At 46.7% G+C, this 17,067-nt stretch overlaps 1 protein-coding gene across 6 annotated transcripts in view; it reads right to left on the bottom strand.

Moving 5' to 3' along the window:
* Nucleotides 1-802: 802 nt before the first annotated feature.
* Nucleotides 803-17,067, bottom strand: part of Tsc22d3 (TSC22 domain family member 3) — a 66,750-nt gene continuing 50,485 nt past the window's right edge. For 4 of the 6 annotated variants that reach the window (XM_026402673.2, XM_026402675.2, XM_026402671.2 and 1 more), the window contains exons 3-4: nt 3,433-3,484; nt 803-2,329 (exon numbers count right to left, since the gene is read on the bottom strand). In XM_026402673.2, coding sequence (XP_026258458.1) covers nt 2,099-2,329; nt 3,433-3,484 — 283 coding nt within the window. In that variant the 3' untranslated portion in view covers nt 803-2,098. Of the gene's footprint in view, nt 2,330-3,432; nt 3,485-3,809; nt 3,946-4,138; nt 4,517-17,067 lie in introns of those variants that run through there. The other 2 variants (XM_026402676.2, XM_026402677.2) reach the window with 2 other exon arrangements.

The following is a 17,067-nucleotide window of genomic DNA, read 5'->3' as shown; positions in this document are numbered from 1 at the left end:
CATCCATAGCCAATCATAGAAACAGCAAGAAATGGTAGAGAAGTAGGGCCAGGAAATGGTGGTGGGTGATCATGAACCCCAAAAAGAGGTGAAAGAGGGAAGCTGGGGTCAGAAGCTACTCTTCCAACACTGCCTGTGCATTTGGTGAATGAACTTTCACAGTGGAGAATCAGGGATTGAAGGCTTCTTTCTTTGGGCAGGGTGGGAGGAGCAGGGAACAGCGATGTGGCTTTGTCACCTCCCAATTCCCTGTCTTTTTCTAAGACCCTCTAGCCAAGATCAAATGTCATGTGTGGATTGATATTAAGGAGAATGCACTGTGGTATGGTGATTTTAGAAGGAAATCCAGTCATTATTTATTTGGTTCCTCTCTCCTTGCTCTTTCACACATATATCCTGCTCTTTTCTTTGGGTCCTTCTTGGGGGATATCCTTCCTCCCAAATCACCCCCTGAAACTGAGTTTGGGCATCAGTAGACACCTGAACACTCACTCTGAAGCTCTAATATGAAAGCTAGACCAGGACAGAGGGACAGCGGGGAGTTTGAGATAAATTTGCATAGCAGCTGTGTTAGTTAACTTTGGGCAAGTCACTTCAACTCACCAAGTCTTAGCTTGCTTACCAACAGTGAGAACATGTCCTTTATATGGAGGCTAGGTGGATGACACATGACCATGAACGTAGCATAGGCCTGGCCCTTAGGGGTGCTCAAGAAATATTTGCTTGATCAGAAAAACAGCCTCCCCCACCCCCACTGGATGAGGGCCTCCATTGCCTGGTCTCTTTATACTCAGACACCAAGTTTATTTTTAGAAAAAAAGAGCAAAGTTTATTGAAACTTCAAGCTACATTTGAAAAATCAAAATCCAAATCCTGGAGACATACATCAGGATAAGGTGTCAGAAAGTGGAAAGTTCACTGTCACAGAACCCTCTTGGAAACAAATTTCCTGGGCACATCCCTCAGGCCCCAATGGGATCAAAGTCATTCCCTCATCCACCCCTCATCCACATCAGGATGCCATCTATCTGTTCAACTGAAAGTGTTCCACCAAAATTAAAAAAAAAGTTCTCAAATGACAATGTGAAGTCCAAGCTGATCTTCTCTCAACCCCATTCTATGTAGTCAGCACCAGTGAATGGTGGGTTTGGCATTCGAAAAAGGATTTCACATGTCTTCAGTGGAGAGTTGGGGAAAGAAAGGGTACAGCAGCAAGGCATCTGTGGCCGCATTCTGAGGGCTGGCCCTCCTCTCCCTGCCTTTACTCTTGAGTTTTACTTAATCTAAAGGACAAACTGGATCAACGTGGTAAATGAGCACAGTCAAAGAATTAGCTTTAAGAGATAAGGGACCAGTCAATACTCCCAAAGCTGGTCAGGCCCTTCAACATGTAGGTGTATGTATATATGGATACATCGCTACACTAATATATAGATCTAGCCCTATAGGTATATATACGCATTTATGGCTATATAGAAAAACTATGCCAATACTAACCAAACAGAACTTTGTAAGCGCTCATCCCAAAGCTGTAATCCCACACAGGGCTGTGCACAAAGCCATGCATTAGACCATATTAACCGACAGAAGGCTGACTTGGCTCAATCTCTCCCATCTGTGCCCCCTGCCTTGGCGAGGCAGGGGAGAAGGGAGAGGTTGCCTCTGCTTAAAACACAAGTGGCTTCTTCATAGAACAGTCATCAGGTGAAGCTGTTGAAGATGTCCATGGAAATGAAAAACAGACCCCTTTATACATTCTGGAGCAAACTGGCATCACATGTCAAACTACCTTTCTCCTTTGCCAGTTGCAGCTAAGTTGCCCAGGCCCTGGGAGCCCCCAGGGCGCAGTGGCATTAGAGGCTCACTGGCTTGGGGTTTTGAAGCCCCAATGCAACTCAGCCTCCAGAGACCTGCTCTTTGTCAGGGGTCTGTCACTGGAGTGGACCCAGGTGGCCATGTCCTTGGGACATCTCTTGGCACCAGCTATGCTAGGTGTAAAGTTCTCCACGTGAGATGATGCTTGGGGAGCCAAAAACAAACCAGAAAGAACTAGGTAGAACAGGTTTCGTGGCTCTGCCCACCCTAAGGACAGAGCCACTTACACCGCAGAACCACCGGGGGCTTCAGGTGCTTGTGGGGATTGGGCAGCTGGCTCTTCAGGACTCAGCCGAGACTGGAACTTCTCCAGCTGTTCGGGGCTCGCCAGGGTCTTCAGGAGGGTGTTCTCACGCTCCAGCTGGGAGTTCTTCTCCACCAGCTCTCGGATCTGCTCCTTCAGTATCTCCACCTCCTCTCTCACAGCATACATCAGGTGATTCTTCACCAGATCCTGCCAAGGAGGAACCCACACAAAGAGATTCTTAAGCTATTGAGGCCCCTCTGAAGCACCTTCACCCTGCCATGGGGCTGCCTGCCTGCCCTAGCTTTCATGTTACTGCCTTGAAGCCTTCCCTCAGCATGCCGCTCCTGAAGCCCAATTCCTCATAGCTCCTCTCTGAAGCACTTAAACCTTCACACAGGAGTACTGTAGAATTTGGGCCTTGCCAGAGTTGGGAGCCAGGTTTTGAACAAGAAAGGTCCACCTTCCTGCAAGTTCCTAAAGATTTTCAAGTCTGGCTGTTGTAGGGACTTTTGGAATGAGAATTCTACTGGTTGCTGGTTTGCCCAGCTGCTGGTCTAAATCAGGGGTCCACGGGGACCTGTAGCACACCCCATCTTGTTGGTCTCCTTTACAAATCTTCACCAAAGAAATAAAAATGCCTATTTGGGAGTCTCTTCCCCTTCACAGGGCCCAGCACACTAGAGTCGCAGCTGGCCTGCAGCCTGGTTGGACAGGCATTTGCTGGTGGGGGGTGTAGAGATTGCTCCATCCTCTCTGAATTTGATGACTGATTAAACTAGGGGTGGGGAAGTGTGTCATTTAGGCTTCAGAGCACAATTAAGGGGCTTCTAATTGTGAGAAGCCCCGAGCCCCTATAGCTATTTTGCTTGCTCAGTGAAGTCTGACCTCTACCTGGTAAGCAGAGGGAGATGGTGTGGGGTGCTTGGCTTTCTATTCCTCCCAACTTCTGACCCCAGCCCAGTCTCTGCAGAGGCACTGCAGTGCAGTTGCATCCAATGAGCTCTGGCCCCTGCCAACTGCAGGATACAAATACAAGAGTCTCAGCTCCCTGCCCTGCAGCAGCCCAGGAGGGAGCCAGAAGCTGCAGCAAAGCCCTGGGATGGGGGGTGTGGGGAGAAAGGGAGCCCAGCAAGGGTAGACTGCTGTCACTCTAACCAGACTTCACCAAATGTCTTCAGGGAGGATAGGAATCTGGCTTTGGCTTTCTCAGGCCTTTGGCTAACAGCTTTTGTGCCCACCCCCTCAGTTCTGCCCAGAGTTACATAAGCAGCAAAGTCTGGGGATGGGAATGACGCAGTGATGCCACTCACCATTGCCTGCTCAATCTTGTTGTCTATGGCCACCACACTGGCTCCGGAGGCACTGTCAAGACAAAAGCAAAGCGACCCGTTACCCTCTGGGTTCCACTCTGAGTACCTGGCAGTTGTGACCAAAGTCTTCCATCTGCCCTGGGTCTTCCTCTCCCCTGCCTCCCTGGCCTGGAGTTCCAGGCAGTTTGGCAGCGGGTCCTTCTCTGGCCCCTGCAGAAAGCTGCACCTCCCCACCCAGGCTAGCTCAGCGCTGCCGCCCTGAGCAGCCCGGGTCCTGGGGCTCATGGGCCAGCGTGGCCCAGGGATACAGAAACAATGAGGGCGCCAGGTCTAGGAAGGCCCCCGCCGCAGGCCCAAAAGGTCCCAGGCAAACCTACCAGTCTGAGAACCTAGCTAAGAATTTCTTCTCTGCTCAGAAGCTTCCGGCTTTCTCCCCGGTGGTGCACCCCTGCCCGCTGGGGATCCCTCTGCTTCTGGCTGCCTCTGCGGCTGCAGCAGCTGGTTCTCAGGGCGCAGCAGCCGCAGGGACGCTCAGACGGCGGATCCCAGCGCGGTGGTGACCCCCCTTCCTGCGTCCCCTACCCCCGCCCCTTCCCAGGATGCTGCACCACAGGGAACTGGGGCCGGCAGCGCAGGGCTCGCTCAGAGATCCAGCTCCCAGCCCAGCCCCCGCCAGCGCCAGGCTGGAGCTGGGGCCAGTCGTTACCTGTTATCCAGCTTAACGGAAACCACATCCCCTCCAAGCAGGGAAGAGAAGAAGGAGATGGAGAAATTGTGCAGTTGATAGACCGCCACCTCCATGGGGGTCTGATACATTTCGGTGTTCATGGCTCGGATTGCCGGGGAGCTCGGGCAGTGCTTCGGGCCTGCCTGGGCGGGCTGGGCAGCCGCTGGCTGCTGGCAAGCTGTACCGGGCTGGGCTCCGCGCTGGAGTCTGGCCCTGGAGCTAGGAGGGGGGTGAAGGCAGCGGAGCGGACCCAAAGCCAGACAGGCGCTCCAGCTGGAGTTGAAGGGAAGTGCCTCGAGGGGTGTCACCTAGTGTGTCACAAACTCCACTGCCTCCAGTCCAACCCAGACTCAGAGATATTTCGGCTCCTGCTTCTTTATATAGGAGGAGCTGGCTGCGTCACATGGCGTCAGGGGCCATGCAAATGAGTCCTGTACCGGGCTTTGTGGCCCAGTAAAACCACATCCCCTTCCTGAACCTTAGACTGGGACTGTAAACAGTTCAGCACTTTCTTGTGCCAACTGGCATCTCCAAAGAGGACTCTGGAGATTGGTAAAAACCAAACTGGAGCTGTTTTGCAAAGAAATGAGAAACAACAGCCTAACAGGAGGCAGAAAGCACTCAGTAGAGGGCGGTGCTGCTTTTAAAAGCACTTCTCCAAGGTGTCAGCCAGAGTACCCTGATGGTTTTGCAATGCTCTCATTGTCACACTCCACGCATGCCCACCCTCACCATCAGAAGCCTTACTTTCTCCTTCTGACTGCTCTTTCAGTCTCCCCCCAGCACATATACTGTGTCACCTGCACACTCACTCTTACTAATGCAGCTGTCCCCTGACTTGGATACCAGCCTGCTCCAAACTCCAAAACCCATCCGTCCATTTCTTCCTTAGAATTTACAGGTGTGGGAGTATCTACCTGTGTACTGACAGGTTCACAGATTGGTGACATGCAAGGAATGCACACAGAGGTCTGCATTTATCTGTTTATGCATGTGTATGGAGGAGAGGGTGTACAAGAGTGGATGAACATGTATGGGGGAGCAGCTAGGTTGGCAATAGAGGAGGTGGAGAAGAGATAGGGTATGAGAGTGGGCACAGGAATGACCACAGATACTACCCCTTTTCTCTTCAGTCTCCCCACCTTACTCTGTAAATAAAATACATTCAACATAACCCGGGATCTCATGTCCCTATTTTTAAAAAGTAAATCTCACCATTATGTTTATCTGCAAGGCACTAATTTTAAAAATTAAGTAAAGGGAACAGGGTGAGTGCATAAGGAAGGGAACAGAGGGAGGGTATAAGGGAGGGAAAAGGGAAGTACTAGGGACTGAATTGGAGCAAATTATATTCCATGCTTGTATAATTATGTCAAAATGAATCCTAATGTTATGTATAACTAAAAAGAAACAATTTTTTTACTTTCCTCCACCATATATCAGAATGAACCTCAATATTATGTATAACTATAATGCACAATAAAAACATAAGAAAATTTGTTACTTTCCTATGAAGAGCAAAGGATAAGAAAACTACTATATAAACCACCCAGGAAAACACCTGCCATGTGATGGGTCCAGCCATGCATATAGCAGTAGAAGGTATTTCATGGAAAGAGGACTCTGGGCCACAAGGAAAATGATATGATTGTTGCCTAATAAGAGTTATATATGTTTCCATCAAAACTTATTTTCATTCTTTTTCAGCTTCAAACTTTAAAAAAAAAAAAGGCATGGGAGACTTGAGGTGTTTCTAGCTCCTTTGGCTCCTACCTAAGTGAGGCCACCTGGTGGACAGAAGCAGAATTACATCTACAAGGGCAACCTAGGCAGGAAAAGGGATAGGTGATGCAACAGCACGTTATTTATACAAACAGGGGACCACAAGGAGAACACTGGGTTCCACCAAATATACAATAGTTTGGATAAAGTTAAGGCCAGTACCCATAAATCAGTGTTCCACAGGCTGTGGTCCAAAGAAATATCCTAATGCAATCACGCTACTGGAAAAGTACTGGGCCCTCTTATCAGCAAAGAAGGTAATTATTATTTGCTTCAGGATATTTCTCTTAACCAGGTACCTGGCACCAACACCCTAGCCAAAGCTCCAGCCAAACCCAGTCTGAAAGCCTTGATTGCATCTGGGTTTCTAGTACAGTTATGCCACCAAATAGCCAACATCTTTGGCTATGGCATGGGGCTCCACTGGTGGATTTCAGTAGTGGTAACATGTATACAATGCCCATTATTATTTTCAAAGGGCTAGCCAATAAAACTATCCAAGCAAACCCACTCCCTTAGCCCACTTCTTCCTACTTTAGGTGGGAGATGATCCTCATCAAAGTATATTGTTAACTTTATGACACAGGCTCCCTGAACCTGGTGTTTGCACTAAGCTGTATGCAGTAGACTGAACAAAGGGACTATATTTATAGGTCATCAGAAAAGTTATCTGAGAAAAAAATACTTGAATCAATAGCTTAATTTATATTGGAATTCCCTGACATATTAATCTGCTCTTTGTGCCACCCAGAGCTTTCTTGGTCCAGGAAGAGTCTGGGTTGATCTTTCATTGCCTTGTTAATTTTTCCTAAACTATTGTTACCCATCCCAAGATTCCAAGGGAGGATGAGGTAAAAAGGGGAGAGAAATAAGCTGGGTTGGCCAGGATTGGGAGGACACTGCCGGGAAAACAAGGTACAGGGCAGAAGTAAAACAGCTCTTTTGATGGGTGAGTCCCTTAGGTGAAAACAGAGGCAGAGAAATCCAGGCAGTTTGAAGAGGGATGGGAAAAAGGGTTAAGATTACTATCAGAGCTGTGTTTGAATTGTTCACGTATTATACTTCAATTAAAAAACAAGCTGAAGCTGGGCTTGATGGTACACGCCTGTAATCCCAGCAGCTTCAGAGGCTGAGGCAGGAGGATCTCGAGTTCAAAACCAGCCTCAGCAACGTAGTGAGGCACTCAACTGAGCAAGAATCCTGTCGCTAAATAAAATATTAAAAAGAAGCTAGGGATGTGTCCCAGTGGCTAAGTACCTCTGGGTTCAATCCTTGGTACCAAAAAACAGAAAAAGCTGAAGCTGGGTGAAGTGGTGCAGGCCTGCAATCCCAGGGACTTGGGGAGGCTGAGGCAGGAGGATTGTAAGTTTGGGGCCAGCCTCAGCAACTTACTGAGATCCTAAGAAACTTAGCAAGACCTTGTCTCAAAATTAAAAAAAAAATGACTGGGGGTATAGCTTAGTAGTAAAGTACCCTTTGATTCAATCCCCAATACCAAATAAATAAGAAAAAGAAAAAAAAAACAAGCTTAATTTGAGACACACTGACCATAATTGCTACAATTAATGGAGCATCAGTTGTAGGCAGACACTGTGCTGGCTGTGCCATCATTTCACTTATGAAGAAACAGGGTCTGAGAGGCTACCTTGCCCAAGGTGGCAGAGCTAATAAATTGCAGACAGGTGTAGTGGTGCATGCCTGTAATCTCAGTGACTCAGGAAGCTGAGACAGAAGGATCACAAGTTTGAGAATAGCCTGGGAAGCTTACCAAGACCCTATCTGAAAATAAAAAATAAAAAAATCTGGGATATAGCTCTCTGGTAGAGTATCTCTAGGTTCAATCCCCAGTATCTATTTCTCTCTGTCTCTCACTGTCTCTGTCTCTCACTGTCTCTGTCTCTCTGTCTCTCTCTCTCTCTCTCACACACACACACACACACACACACAGCTAATAAATTGCAGATGTGGGACTTCAGTTCAAGTCTTCCTGATCATAGTACACTGTTGTTCATAGTACACCCACTTGTGTAGTATTTTAAACCCACTTGTGTAGTATTTTAAACATGGAACCATGCTAAGAAGCATCAAGAATTTCCCATACGGAACATCTTAAGTCAAAACATAAATTATCAGCACAGTGGAGCGGGGAATTGATTTTTTTTTTGAATGAGGGGAGACTTGAATGAATGAGTAGAGGCAGTTGGGGGATGGGTTGAGGTGTCAAAGAGTGGCATGGAGGAAGAAAGGGTGAGGGGCAGGGGAAGTGTCCCTAGGATGCTGGCTGCACTAGTATTTGAGAGGCCAGAGGTTGACTTTGAATTCTGTAAGCACAGATAGTTTTCTGACCAGTTGGGGACTGAAGAATATCTAAACTGTCCCAATGGGCTTTAGAAAAGGCACAAGTTCATTCAAAAAGGCAGTCAAATAGTCCTCAAAGAAAGCTCTCTCTCTAGGAAATATTCACCCAAATTCCAGAATGGATATATAGTCTTGGGGAATACCCAGTATTCCAAATAAGGTGTGCAGTCTTGGAATAACAACCATAGTGCAGTCAAACCTCAAGTTCCTTAGGCCCTACTCATTGGAACCCTTAACTAATTCGTCCCTGCCTTTTTTTCTTTCTTTCTTTTTTTTTTTTTGGTAGCAGGGATTGAACCCAGGAGCATTTTACACTGAGCCACATCCCCAGCCATTTTGATTTTTGATTTCCAGACAGAGTCTCACTAAGTTGCTTAGGGCCTCTCTAAGTCGCTGAGGCTGGCTTTGAACTTGCAATTTTCCTGCCTCAAACTCCAAATCTTCTGGGATTACAGGCATGTGTTATTGTTCCCAGATCCTACCCTCTCTTCTTGCTATGCTCAGCTTTTGGGAGAAGATCAACAAGAAAATAAGTTCATATCTGGGATTTAGTTAAAAAAAAAAAACAAACTTCAAAAAGATGCCTGGTCCCAGTCCCATTAGGGCCAATCTCTAATCCACATATCTACCTTTAATTCTGTTATGTGAGAAATGATAACCCTGAGGCCTTATGATCCTCTATTACTAAAATGACTAGATCCCAGAATCCAATAGAAGATGACAATGGACTTAAATGTCTCTGTACAAAGATTTTCTAACAACAAGGACAAGGGAGATAGAGATAGTTAGTAGGGGTAGGAGGAGGAAGAGGAACCCAAAGTTTTTTTGTTTTTTTTTTAACCCTTGGCACATCAGAAAATTCCTCTGCCCTTGGCTGTGGTGCACACCTGTAATCCTAGTGGCTGGGGAGGCTGAGGCGGGAGGATCATGGGTTCAAACCTAGCCTCAGCAAAGGCGAGGCACTAAGCAACTCAGTGAGACCCTGACTCTAAATGAAATACAAAAATAGGGCTGGGGATGTGGCTCAATGGTTGAGCACCCCCGAGTTCAATCCCCAGTACCAAAAAAAAAAAAAAAAAAAAAAAATTCCTCTGTCCAGAAGGATGATTCGAAGTTCAAAGCCAGCCTCAGTAGCTTGGTGAGGCCCTAAGAAACTTTGCGAGACCGTGTTTCAAAATAAAAATAAAATAAAAAAGGGCTGGGGATGTGGCTCAGTGGTTAAGTGCCCTTCGGTTCAATATCTGGAACTTAAAAAAAAAAAAGAAAGAAAATTCCTCTGCCCAGAACAGCTGCACTAAACCTTAGAGAGTATAGAAGTTTGTGCTATACATGATATCCATTATCCAATCTAATATTTCTGAGTAATGTGCTGATCCTTGAAACTTTAAGTGTCCTTGTGTCCTATGAAGGTGGGCCACATACAGGAAGCAGTGGCCTAGCTTCAATAGCCCTGCAACAGCCAGGCATGGTGGTGCATGCCTGTAATCCCAACAGCTCTGGCGGCTGAGGCAGGAGGATTGCAAGTTCAAAGCCAGCCTCAGCAATTTAGTGAAGCTCTAAGCAACTCGGCGAGACCGTTTCTAAATAAAATATAAAATAGGGCTGGAGAGGTGGCTCAGTAGTCAAGTGCCCCTGAATTCAATCCCTGGTACCCTCCTGAAAAAAAGGCTTGGGATATAGCTCAGTGGTTAAATACCCCTGGGTTTAATCGCTGGTACACTTCCCCCCCCCTTGCAAAAAAAAAAAAATCCAAAAATAAACAAACAAAAAATAGCTCTGCAACAGTAACATTCATAAATATTTTCAAACTCTCCTTCTTACATCCCAGAATTTACAACACAGGCTAGATCCAGAGTCAGTGCAGCAAAAAGCGCCTAACTGATGAGCGAGGCCCTTCACTGTCTCTCGGTTCTAGCTTTAATGCCATGGGACTTTGTGACAAAACAGACATTGCTGACTCTCTCTCAGGGGCAACCTTCTAGCGGAGGAGAACATAATGAGGATGGAGCCACCCCCCCCCCCTATTTCAGGAGATTCTAGAAGCCAACTTATTCTCTTTGAGCTGCAAGAAGAGTCTAAGCATCCCTGCTGGTCTCTTCTACTTCAAAAGCCACTCTCGTCAGGACAAGATCCCTTCTAACTCCCGGTTCCCACGGGACAGGGAAAGGGTGATTGGGCAAAGTCTGAGCAGCAGAAGCCTCAGGAAGACTCTCAACATGCTGACAAGGGGTGACGAGCAGGCTCAGGGAGGGTGCGGTTGGATGGGGGAGGTAGTGAGGAGGAACATCTCACTTCCCCTTTTGTCACATTTGAAGCACTGTGTACCACATAGCCAAAAGTAAATTATTTATAGGCAAGTCTTCCTTATTTTCTAGAGGGAATGTTCCACCCAAGGATTCAGCAACATTGCCAGCAAAACATAGGGTCCTATGTCGGGAGAAGTGGAAAAAGACACCATGCAAGAGGTGTGGGACAAGCCACAAAGCAAACACTGGGTTAGGAGCTGGAAAAGGAAATACAAAAAGGATATTGAGCCCTAGAGCGCACAGTGCTGATGAGACAGGTTGAAAAACACCCCCCACACATCCTGCGGCCCCCTTCCAACTGAGGCTCTGTCTAGTTCTCATTACTTACTTGTCCCTTTTTCTGAAGAGGCTTGGGGAATAAGGAGGCTGAAATGCCATGGTTTAATTTTTCCTTCCTTCTCTCTTATCTTCTCTCTTCCTCTCTGGTTCCACTCCAATGTGGGAGACTACAGACAGGAAGGCCACTGCCACTTACATAGTTATTTTGTCTTCATGGAAAATCCCCAAAGTCCAGAAGGAGGGAAGCAAGAAGGAAAGACGATGACAGAGAAAGTTCCTTGTTCTCTGTGGATCATGTGAAGTGCCCTGCATGGACACGGCTGGGAGTCCCGACTTTGTAGGGGGCAAGAAAATGGGGAGGAGGGTATAGAAAGTGATGGGGGATGGGAGGGAGCCCAAGGAGAATCCTCATAGAGAGATGGATACTCTCTTGGAGAAGCAGCTCTAGCAAATGATTTTGGGCACACCCTGGTACTAGATGATGGCAAGAGCAATGAATTGTGCCTTTCAGCTTCCTCCTGGACAGGGTCCCGTGTGAGCTTCACAAACAATCTCTGAGTGACACTAGGATGGCAGGCGGCAGAGCCTTACCCTGTTTTAGCAAGGGATTCTATCCCACCGGCACGTATTCAGAGAAGCCCAAAACTACTCTTCAAATCATCTTTATCACTCCAACTTTGATGACTTACCATGGTGGGGGGCTGTCCAGGCATCTCATCTGGACTAGAAGTATTAGTGATTTATCCAGGAATTTAGTCAAAAGCTTAGTGGATCTTAAATTTCATGAACCTGTGTCAATTTTTATGCCTGTCTCCTTTCCTCTTATGCATTTCAGCTGGGAAAATTTACCTCCATAATTTTTTAAAACCTTCTCATTTTCTACCCTCCCCATTATCCAGCTACAAGTACAAAACAGATTTACTAAAAAAGAGGTTTGTAAAATTAACCCTGGTAAAAGGAATCACATTCCTTTTTCTTCCCCACACTCACTGTCATTAATATTCAATTCAATTAAGTTGACTGAATACATATTCAAAGCCCAAGGCACATTTCAGAAAAGCATTAAAAAGCAAACCAGGAATACAAGCCCTGAATTGTGCATCCTTCCAAAATATCCTGAGTTTGTGGCGAGTTCAGAAAGATTTCCCTACTTGTTAGACCTCAGTGAAAGGCTTGCTTCAGGAAAAAAATCTGGGGCTCCGAGGTGCACAGTACAGTAGCTTGGAGTTCAGGAGGATTACACCACTCCCATCCCTGAACACTACTTCACTCCAAAAGATGGGGTGTGTTTTTCTTCTTCCCACTGTGCCCTTCGGCCAATGCCTTCCTGACTGGGAGTAAAGCAGCGGTCCTGAAGCTTAGGGTTTCTATAGGACCTACAGCCCCTCCGACACCGTGGCCTGTAGTGCCAGGAAGCGTCCCTTACCCTGATTCCCTTCCTTAACACCAAGAGTTTGTTTTAATTTTTTTTTTTTTTTTTTTTTTGGTGCCGGGGATTGAACCCAGGGGTGCTTAACCACGGAGCCATATACTCGGTCCTTTTTATTTTTATTTAGAGATAGGGTATCACTGACTTGCTTAGAGCCTTGCTAAATTGCTGAGGCTGGCTTTGAACTTTTGACCCCCTACCTCAGCCTCAGAGTTACTGTGATTACAGGCATGTGCCACTGCACCTGACTCAACACCAACGGTTTGTAAAGCAAGGGAATAAGGTACAGGTGTTTGTTTTCTGAGTTGCCAGCCTGTCCTTCTGAGAAGGGGCTCTTGGCTTTCCTCCTTTGGTCAGCTATCTTACCCTTGTGCCATCTCCTTAGAAGCAGATGATAAAGTTCCTTGTCCTTCCTTACAGACCAGTAAGCATTGTCAGGTATGCAAAAAGCCCCCTTCTATGGGCTGGGGATATAGCTCAGTTGGTAGAGTGCTTGCCTCACATGCACAAGGCCCTGGGTTCAATCCCTAGCACCACCACAAAAAAAAAAAAAAAAAGAAAAAAGAAAAAAAAAAACCCTTCTCACAGACCACCCTCTGGAAATCCTGGTACACTGCCTTTCTGGGGCTGGGAAAGAAAGCAGCAAAAACATGGCCACTATCCACATTAACTGTTCTGCAGAAGCCCTCAGCCAGCCTAACCCCACCAACAGGACACTGGCAGGGCCTCTTCCCATCCCCTCTGCTCTGTAGAGCCATCCCACTGGCCAAAATTCTAAGTAATTTTCTCCCGCAGTTGCCAAGGTTACTTTGAGGAAAGACTTAGGGCTATGGGAAGTGCTTGGAAAAAGCCAGGAGAGTCTTGTCAGGGAGGCAGAGCCAGCAGACAAGGGGCCTGTGGAGAGAGCAGGGGCCCTGAGGTGGAGCACCTGGCTCTCCACTATGGGCCCCACTGTAGAATGTGTGACCTTTGAAGTGGTACAGGTTCACTAAGGAACAAAAGGATGGTTAATAATGCTGGGCCTCTTCAGGGGCTCCAGCTCCTCAGCCACTATGGGTAAGCATTATGAGCATCCCAGGGCCCTCATATTGTGCTCTTGAGGCCTTGCTTACCTCACAGTAATGCTCTTCATTGTGGGGCTCACTTGAGGTGGCTCCTTGATCCTGTGTTGCAGTACTCTATGACTTGTGAAGAGCAGCTCTGCTGATTGCAAAGGGCCTCTGGCTCTGCAGATACCTCTCCCCCCTCCCCCCCTGTCCCCTGGGCTTCCTTGATGAGGGAAGACTGCCCACCTCAGGTGGGGGGCAGGGGGAACACTACTCCCAAAACAGAAAAAAAAAAAAGGAGAGAAACAGGGTGAGCTTCTCTCTGGGCAGGGCCCTCCAACCATGGGAACAGCGCCAGGGAACTCAAAAGAGTAGTGGGCGGGGTTAAGGAAAGCCTCCCGCCTGGTTTAAGAATTGCTGACAAGGAATTACATACACCTTATCAGGAAGAAAGGGAAGCACAAAGCACTCACACATTTAGGCAAACACCTTCTCCAGCCTTTCGCACAGTCTGATTCTCAGAGATAGTGAGACAGGCCATCATATCTCTTTCTCTCTCTTTTTGCTGTTGCCAGCTTCCCCGTGACCCCAAAGGGGCAGTAATGCCACAAGGTGTGGCAAGATGGCAAGGCAGGATACTTTAATTTAAGCTAGAGTGTCGAAAGTCATGGCCTCTGCTTTCTCTAACATCCAGAGTTGGCTGCATGTTGTACAGGGGTCATAGGTGGCAAGGTCTTAAAGGGAAACGTGGGGGTGGCAATCAAGTGGGCACAAGGAGAACCAGCTTGAACAGTCACACTGCACCCTGTGAACAGGAAGTCCAGGAACTGCAGTTTTCAAAGACGTCAATCATACATTATAATGGACTCTTTTAAATGAGGGAGAATAAAAGACAAGCACCATTTGTACATAATCAATCACATGGATGCCTAAGGCAACCCAGAGACTCCTCCTGAGGACAGTTCTAACTAGAGCCAGTCCTGGAAAAGGTGCCCTCTGTGTCTGGCTACCTCAGAAGTATGATCGCAAGGGCAATGAGAAAAAAAAATCCCTCTCAGTCAGAGCTGTTTCCCAGACTTGCTACTGAGGTACCTAGAAAGGTCACCACCAGAGTCATGACTTTGAGTTCCAGTGATCTGTCCTGCAATTCTATACACTAAGAGGAAGAAAAGTTTCTTTTTCAATGTAAAAGCCTTGAGAAGGTGCCACATTCAGTCACTAACAGTTCAAGCACTTCAGTATGAACTAAATTATCATATTACTTTCAACAGGGTAGTGAGTGATGAATCAGAGTCAGAAGATAACTGGACACACAGCAAGTAAACCTTGAGAGTGGATTGGGGAGAGAAAGAAATGGATCTGGATGAGATTCTTAAAACTAGAATCACCTGAGAAGGTTTGTACAGGGCTCTAGCTCTAGCAAGTCATGCGGGATGGGTCTGGAGCTGGGGGAGGGTATTTTTCAGGTGATTTCAATATAGCTCTTTTTGCACCAGTCTACAGAACTCCTTTTAAGAATTGCTGACAACAGGGGGTGGGATATAGCTCAGTGATAAAGCACTTGCTTAGCGTGCACAAGGGCTTGGGTTCAATATCCAACAAACCCACCCCCATCCCCTGCAAAGAAGGCCGGGCATGGCAGTGCACACTTGTAATCTCAGCAATTTGGCAGGCTGAGGTAGGATGACTGCAAGTTCCAGGCCAGCCTCAGCAACTTAGTGTAGCCCCTAACTCAAAATAAGAAAAAGGGCTGGAGATGTAGATCAGTGGTAAAGTGCCCCTGGGTTCAACTCCCAGCAGCCCCCCCCCACACACACACAAAGGAACTGCTGACAACAAATACACACTCCTCTTCAGGAAGAAAGAGAAGCACACGGCACAGGGCACGGTCTTTTCATTGAACCTACTCTGATTTATATCCAAATCTTTGGCAAAATTTGTCTCTCTCTTATGAGAAACAAATTTCTTCTAAGACACTTCACAGTTGTCAGTGGGAACTCTCCACCTGGGAGGTTGGGGTTTGGGGGCACATCACAGTGGGGAAGAGAAAAGAACCCAGACCAGAGAACAGAAAGGGGCTAATATTTTTCTTGTGTTTAGTCAATGAACCAGCCCTACCTCCCTTCTACAGAAGCCAGCTTTCCTGTAGCCCAGTGACTGTCACCACCCAGTCAAATATGGGTTGATTCCCAGGTTAACTGGAGGGGTGTGACTCATTCCCCACCAGGAACCTGCTGAAGCTGACTACAAACATACCTATCACCACCCTGATCCAAGCTTGGAGCTCACCTGCCCCTTCCATGATCACCCCATTCCATGGCTTGTGAGCTTCTCCCTGGCAATGAGGCTGCCTCTACTGCTCACAACTCCCTTCTGCCAAGGGGGATTGAGAAGGGAATTCACTGTTCTTTGTGGTACCATCCGGCCTGTGCTTGGGTATTTTATTTTTATGTTTAAATTACACTGCCTGCTAGGTTTGGGGCTTATAAATAAACAAAGGCTATGCTTCCCTCCAAGGCCTGGACTGCCTAGCTCCCTACCAGCAGCACAGTGACACTTTTAACCTCTTCTCTCACTCCTTGAGTCAGTTCATGTTGTGGGTAGGGTTGGAAAAAAAAAATATTCTGAGTTGGGTCAAAAGCCTGGAAATTCTTACTACCAGCCTAAACTATCATTGCCGAACCGTTCCTGATGACATGAATACTAAGCACTGAAGTCACCTTACCAAGTACAAACTTCTTTGAAAAGCCATACATGACTATGAAGATAAAGCACAAAAATGGAAAATTCCAAGTATCAGAGTTGATTGTTTTTGAAAAATCTACTTACAGATGTCTTTATGCCACCAAGTAAAGACCGAAGTGCCCAGGTCTTTGTGGGTGGAAACTTTGTGGGCATGAGAGGCATTAAAGACCTATGGACAGCAGAGCATGGTGGGCCTAACCAGGAAAAGCTTCTTGCCAATGCTCATACACCTTAAAAAATAAGAGGAACACTAGCCCCTATGTCCTGGGATAGGACTCTAACAGCAAACTACCGAATCCTGGTCAACAGTTCTGACATCCTGTTATTTGCTAAAACTAATAATACTGTGGAGTTTGTTGACAGAGTTGCAAAAGAGCTAAAGTAAATATGGAAACTGAGGAACAGCCAACTGTAGACAGTTACTAGCTCAGCAGTTGGGAAGAAAGGAGTCTTAGAAATCTTCCTTGGACATCTTGGGGAACCAAGGCCTGAGCACAGTTGGGAGATAACCTAGAGGCATCTGTCATGTCACCAGGTGAGTTCTCTCCAACAATAGGCTGCTGCAATGATGAGTTTGATTCATGTGGCTGATACTGATCCTTCAGACAAATAGTTGTGATAAGGAGAACTGAGAGGGACTCTCCTGATGCATATGTGAAGGGAGGGACTCCCTGAGGACTGCCCTAGCACCCATTCTAGATGAACTTGATCAAGTGAGAATTAAATTAAGTCAGGAGGCCAGAATTCTTTTTCCACATTGGCCATTAACTAGTTGGAGGACTGCACAGAAGCTTCAAAACATCCTACAGGGTTTGATCCTCATCCCTGAAATGAAAATCGTGCTCTTTCTCTCCTATAACATATACATACATGCATGGTATACATGTTTATAGATGCTCTAAGGTTTGGAAACATAGGTAATTGCATTTTACGTTTTTAACAGATTAAAGATTATTTTTATGG

The sequence above is a fragment of the Urocitellus parryii genome, chromosome X (assembly GCF_045843805.1).
Source record: "Urocitellus parryii isolate mUroPar1 chromosome X, mUroPar1.hap1, whole genome shotgun sequence".
In the NCBI taxonomy this organism is placed as follows: domain Eukaryota; kingdom Metazoa; phylum Chordata; class Mammalia; order Rodentia; family Sciuridae; genus Urocitellus; species Urocitellus parryii.
Note: the sequence above shows the minus strand (reverse complement) of the source record. Positions and strands in the feature narration are given on the sequence as shown.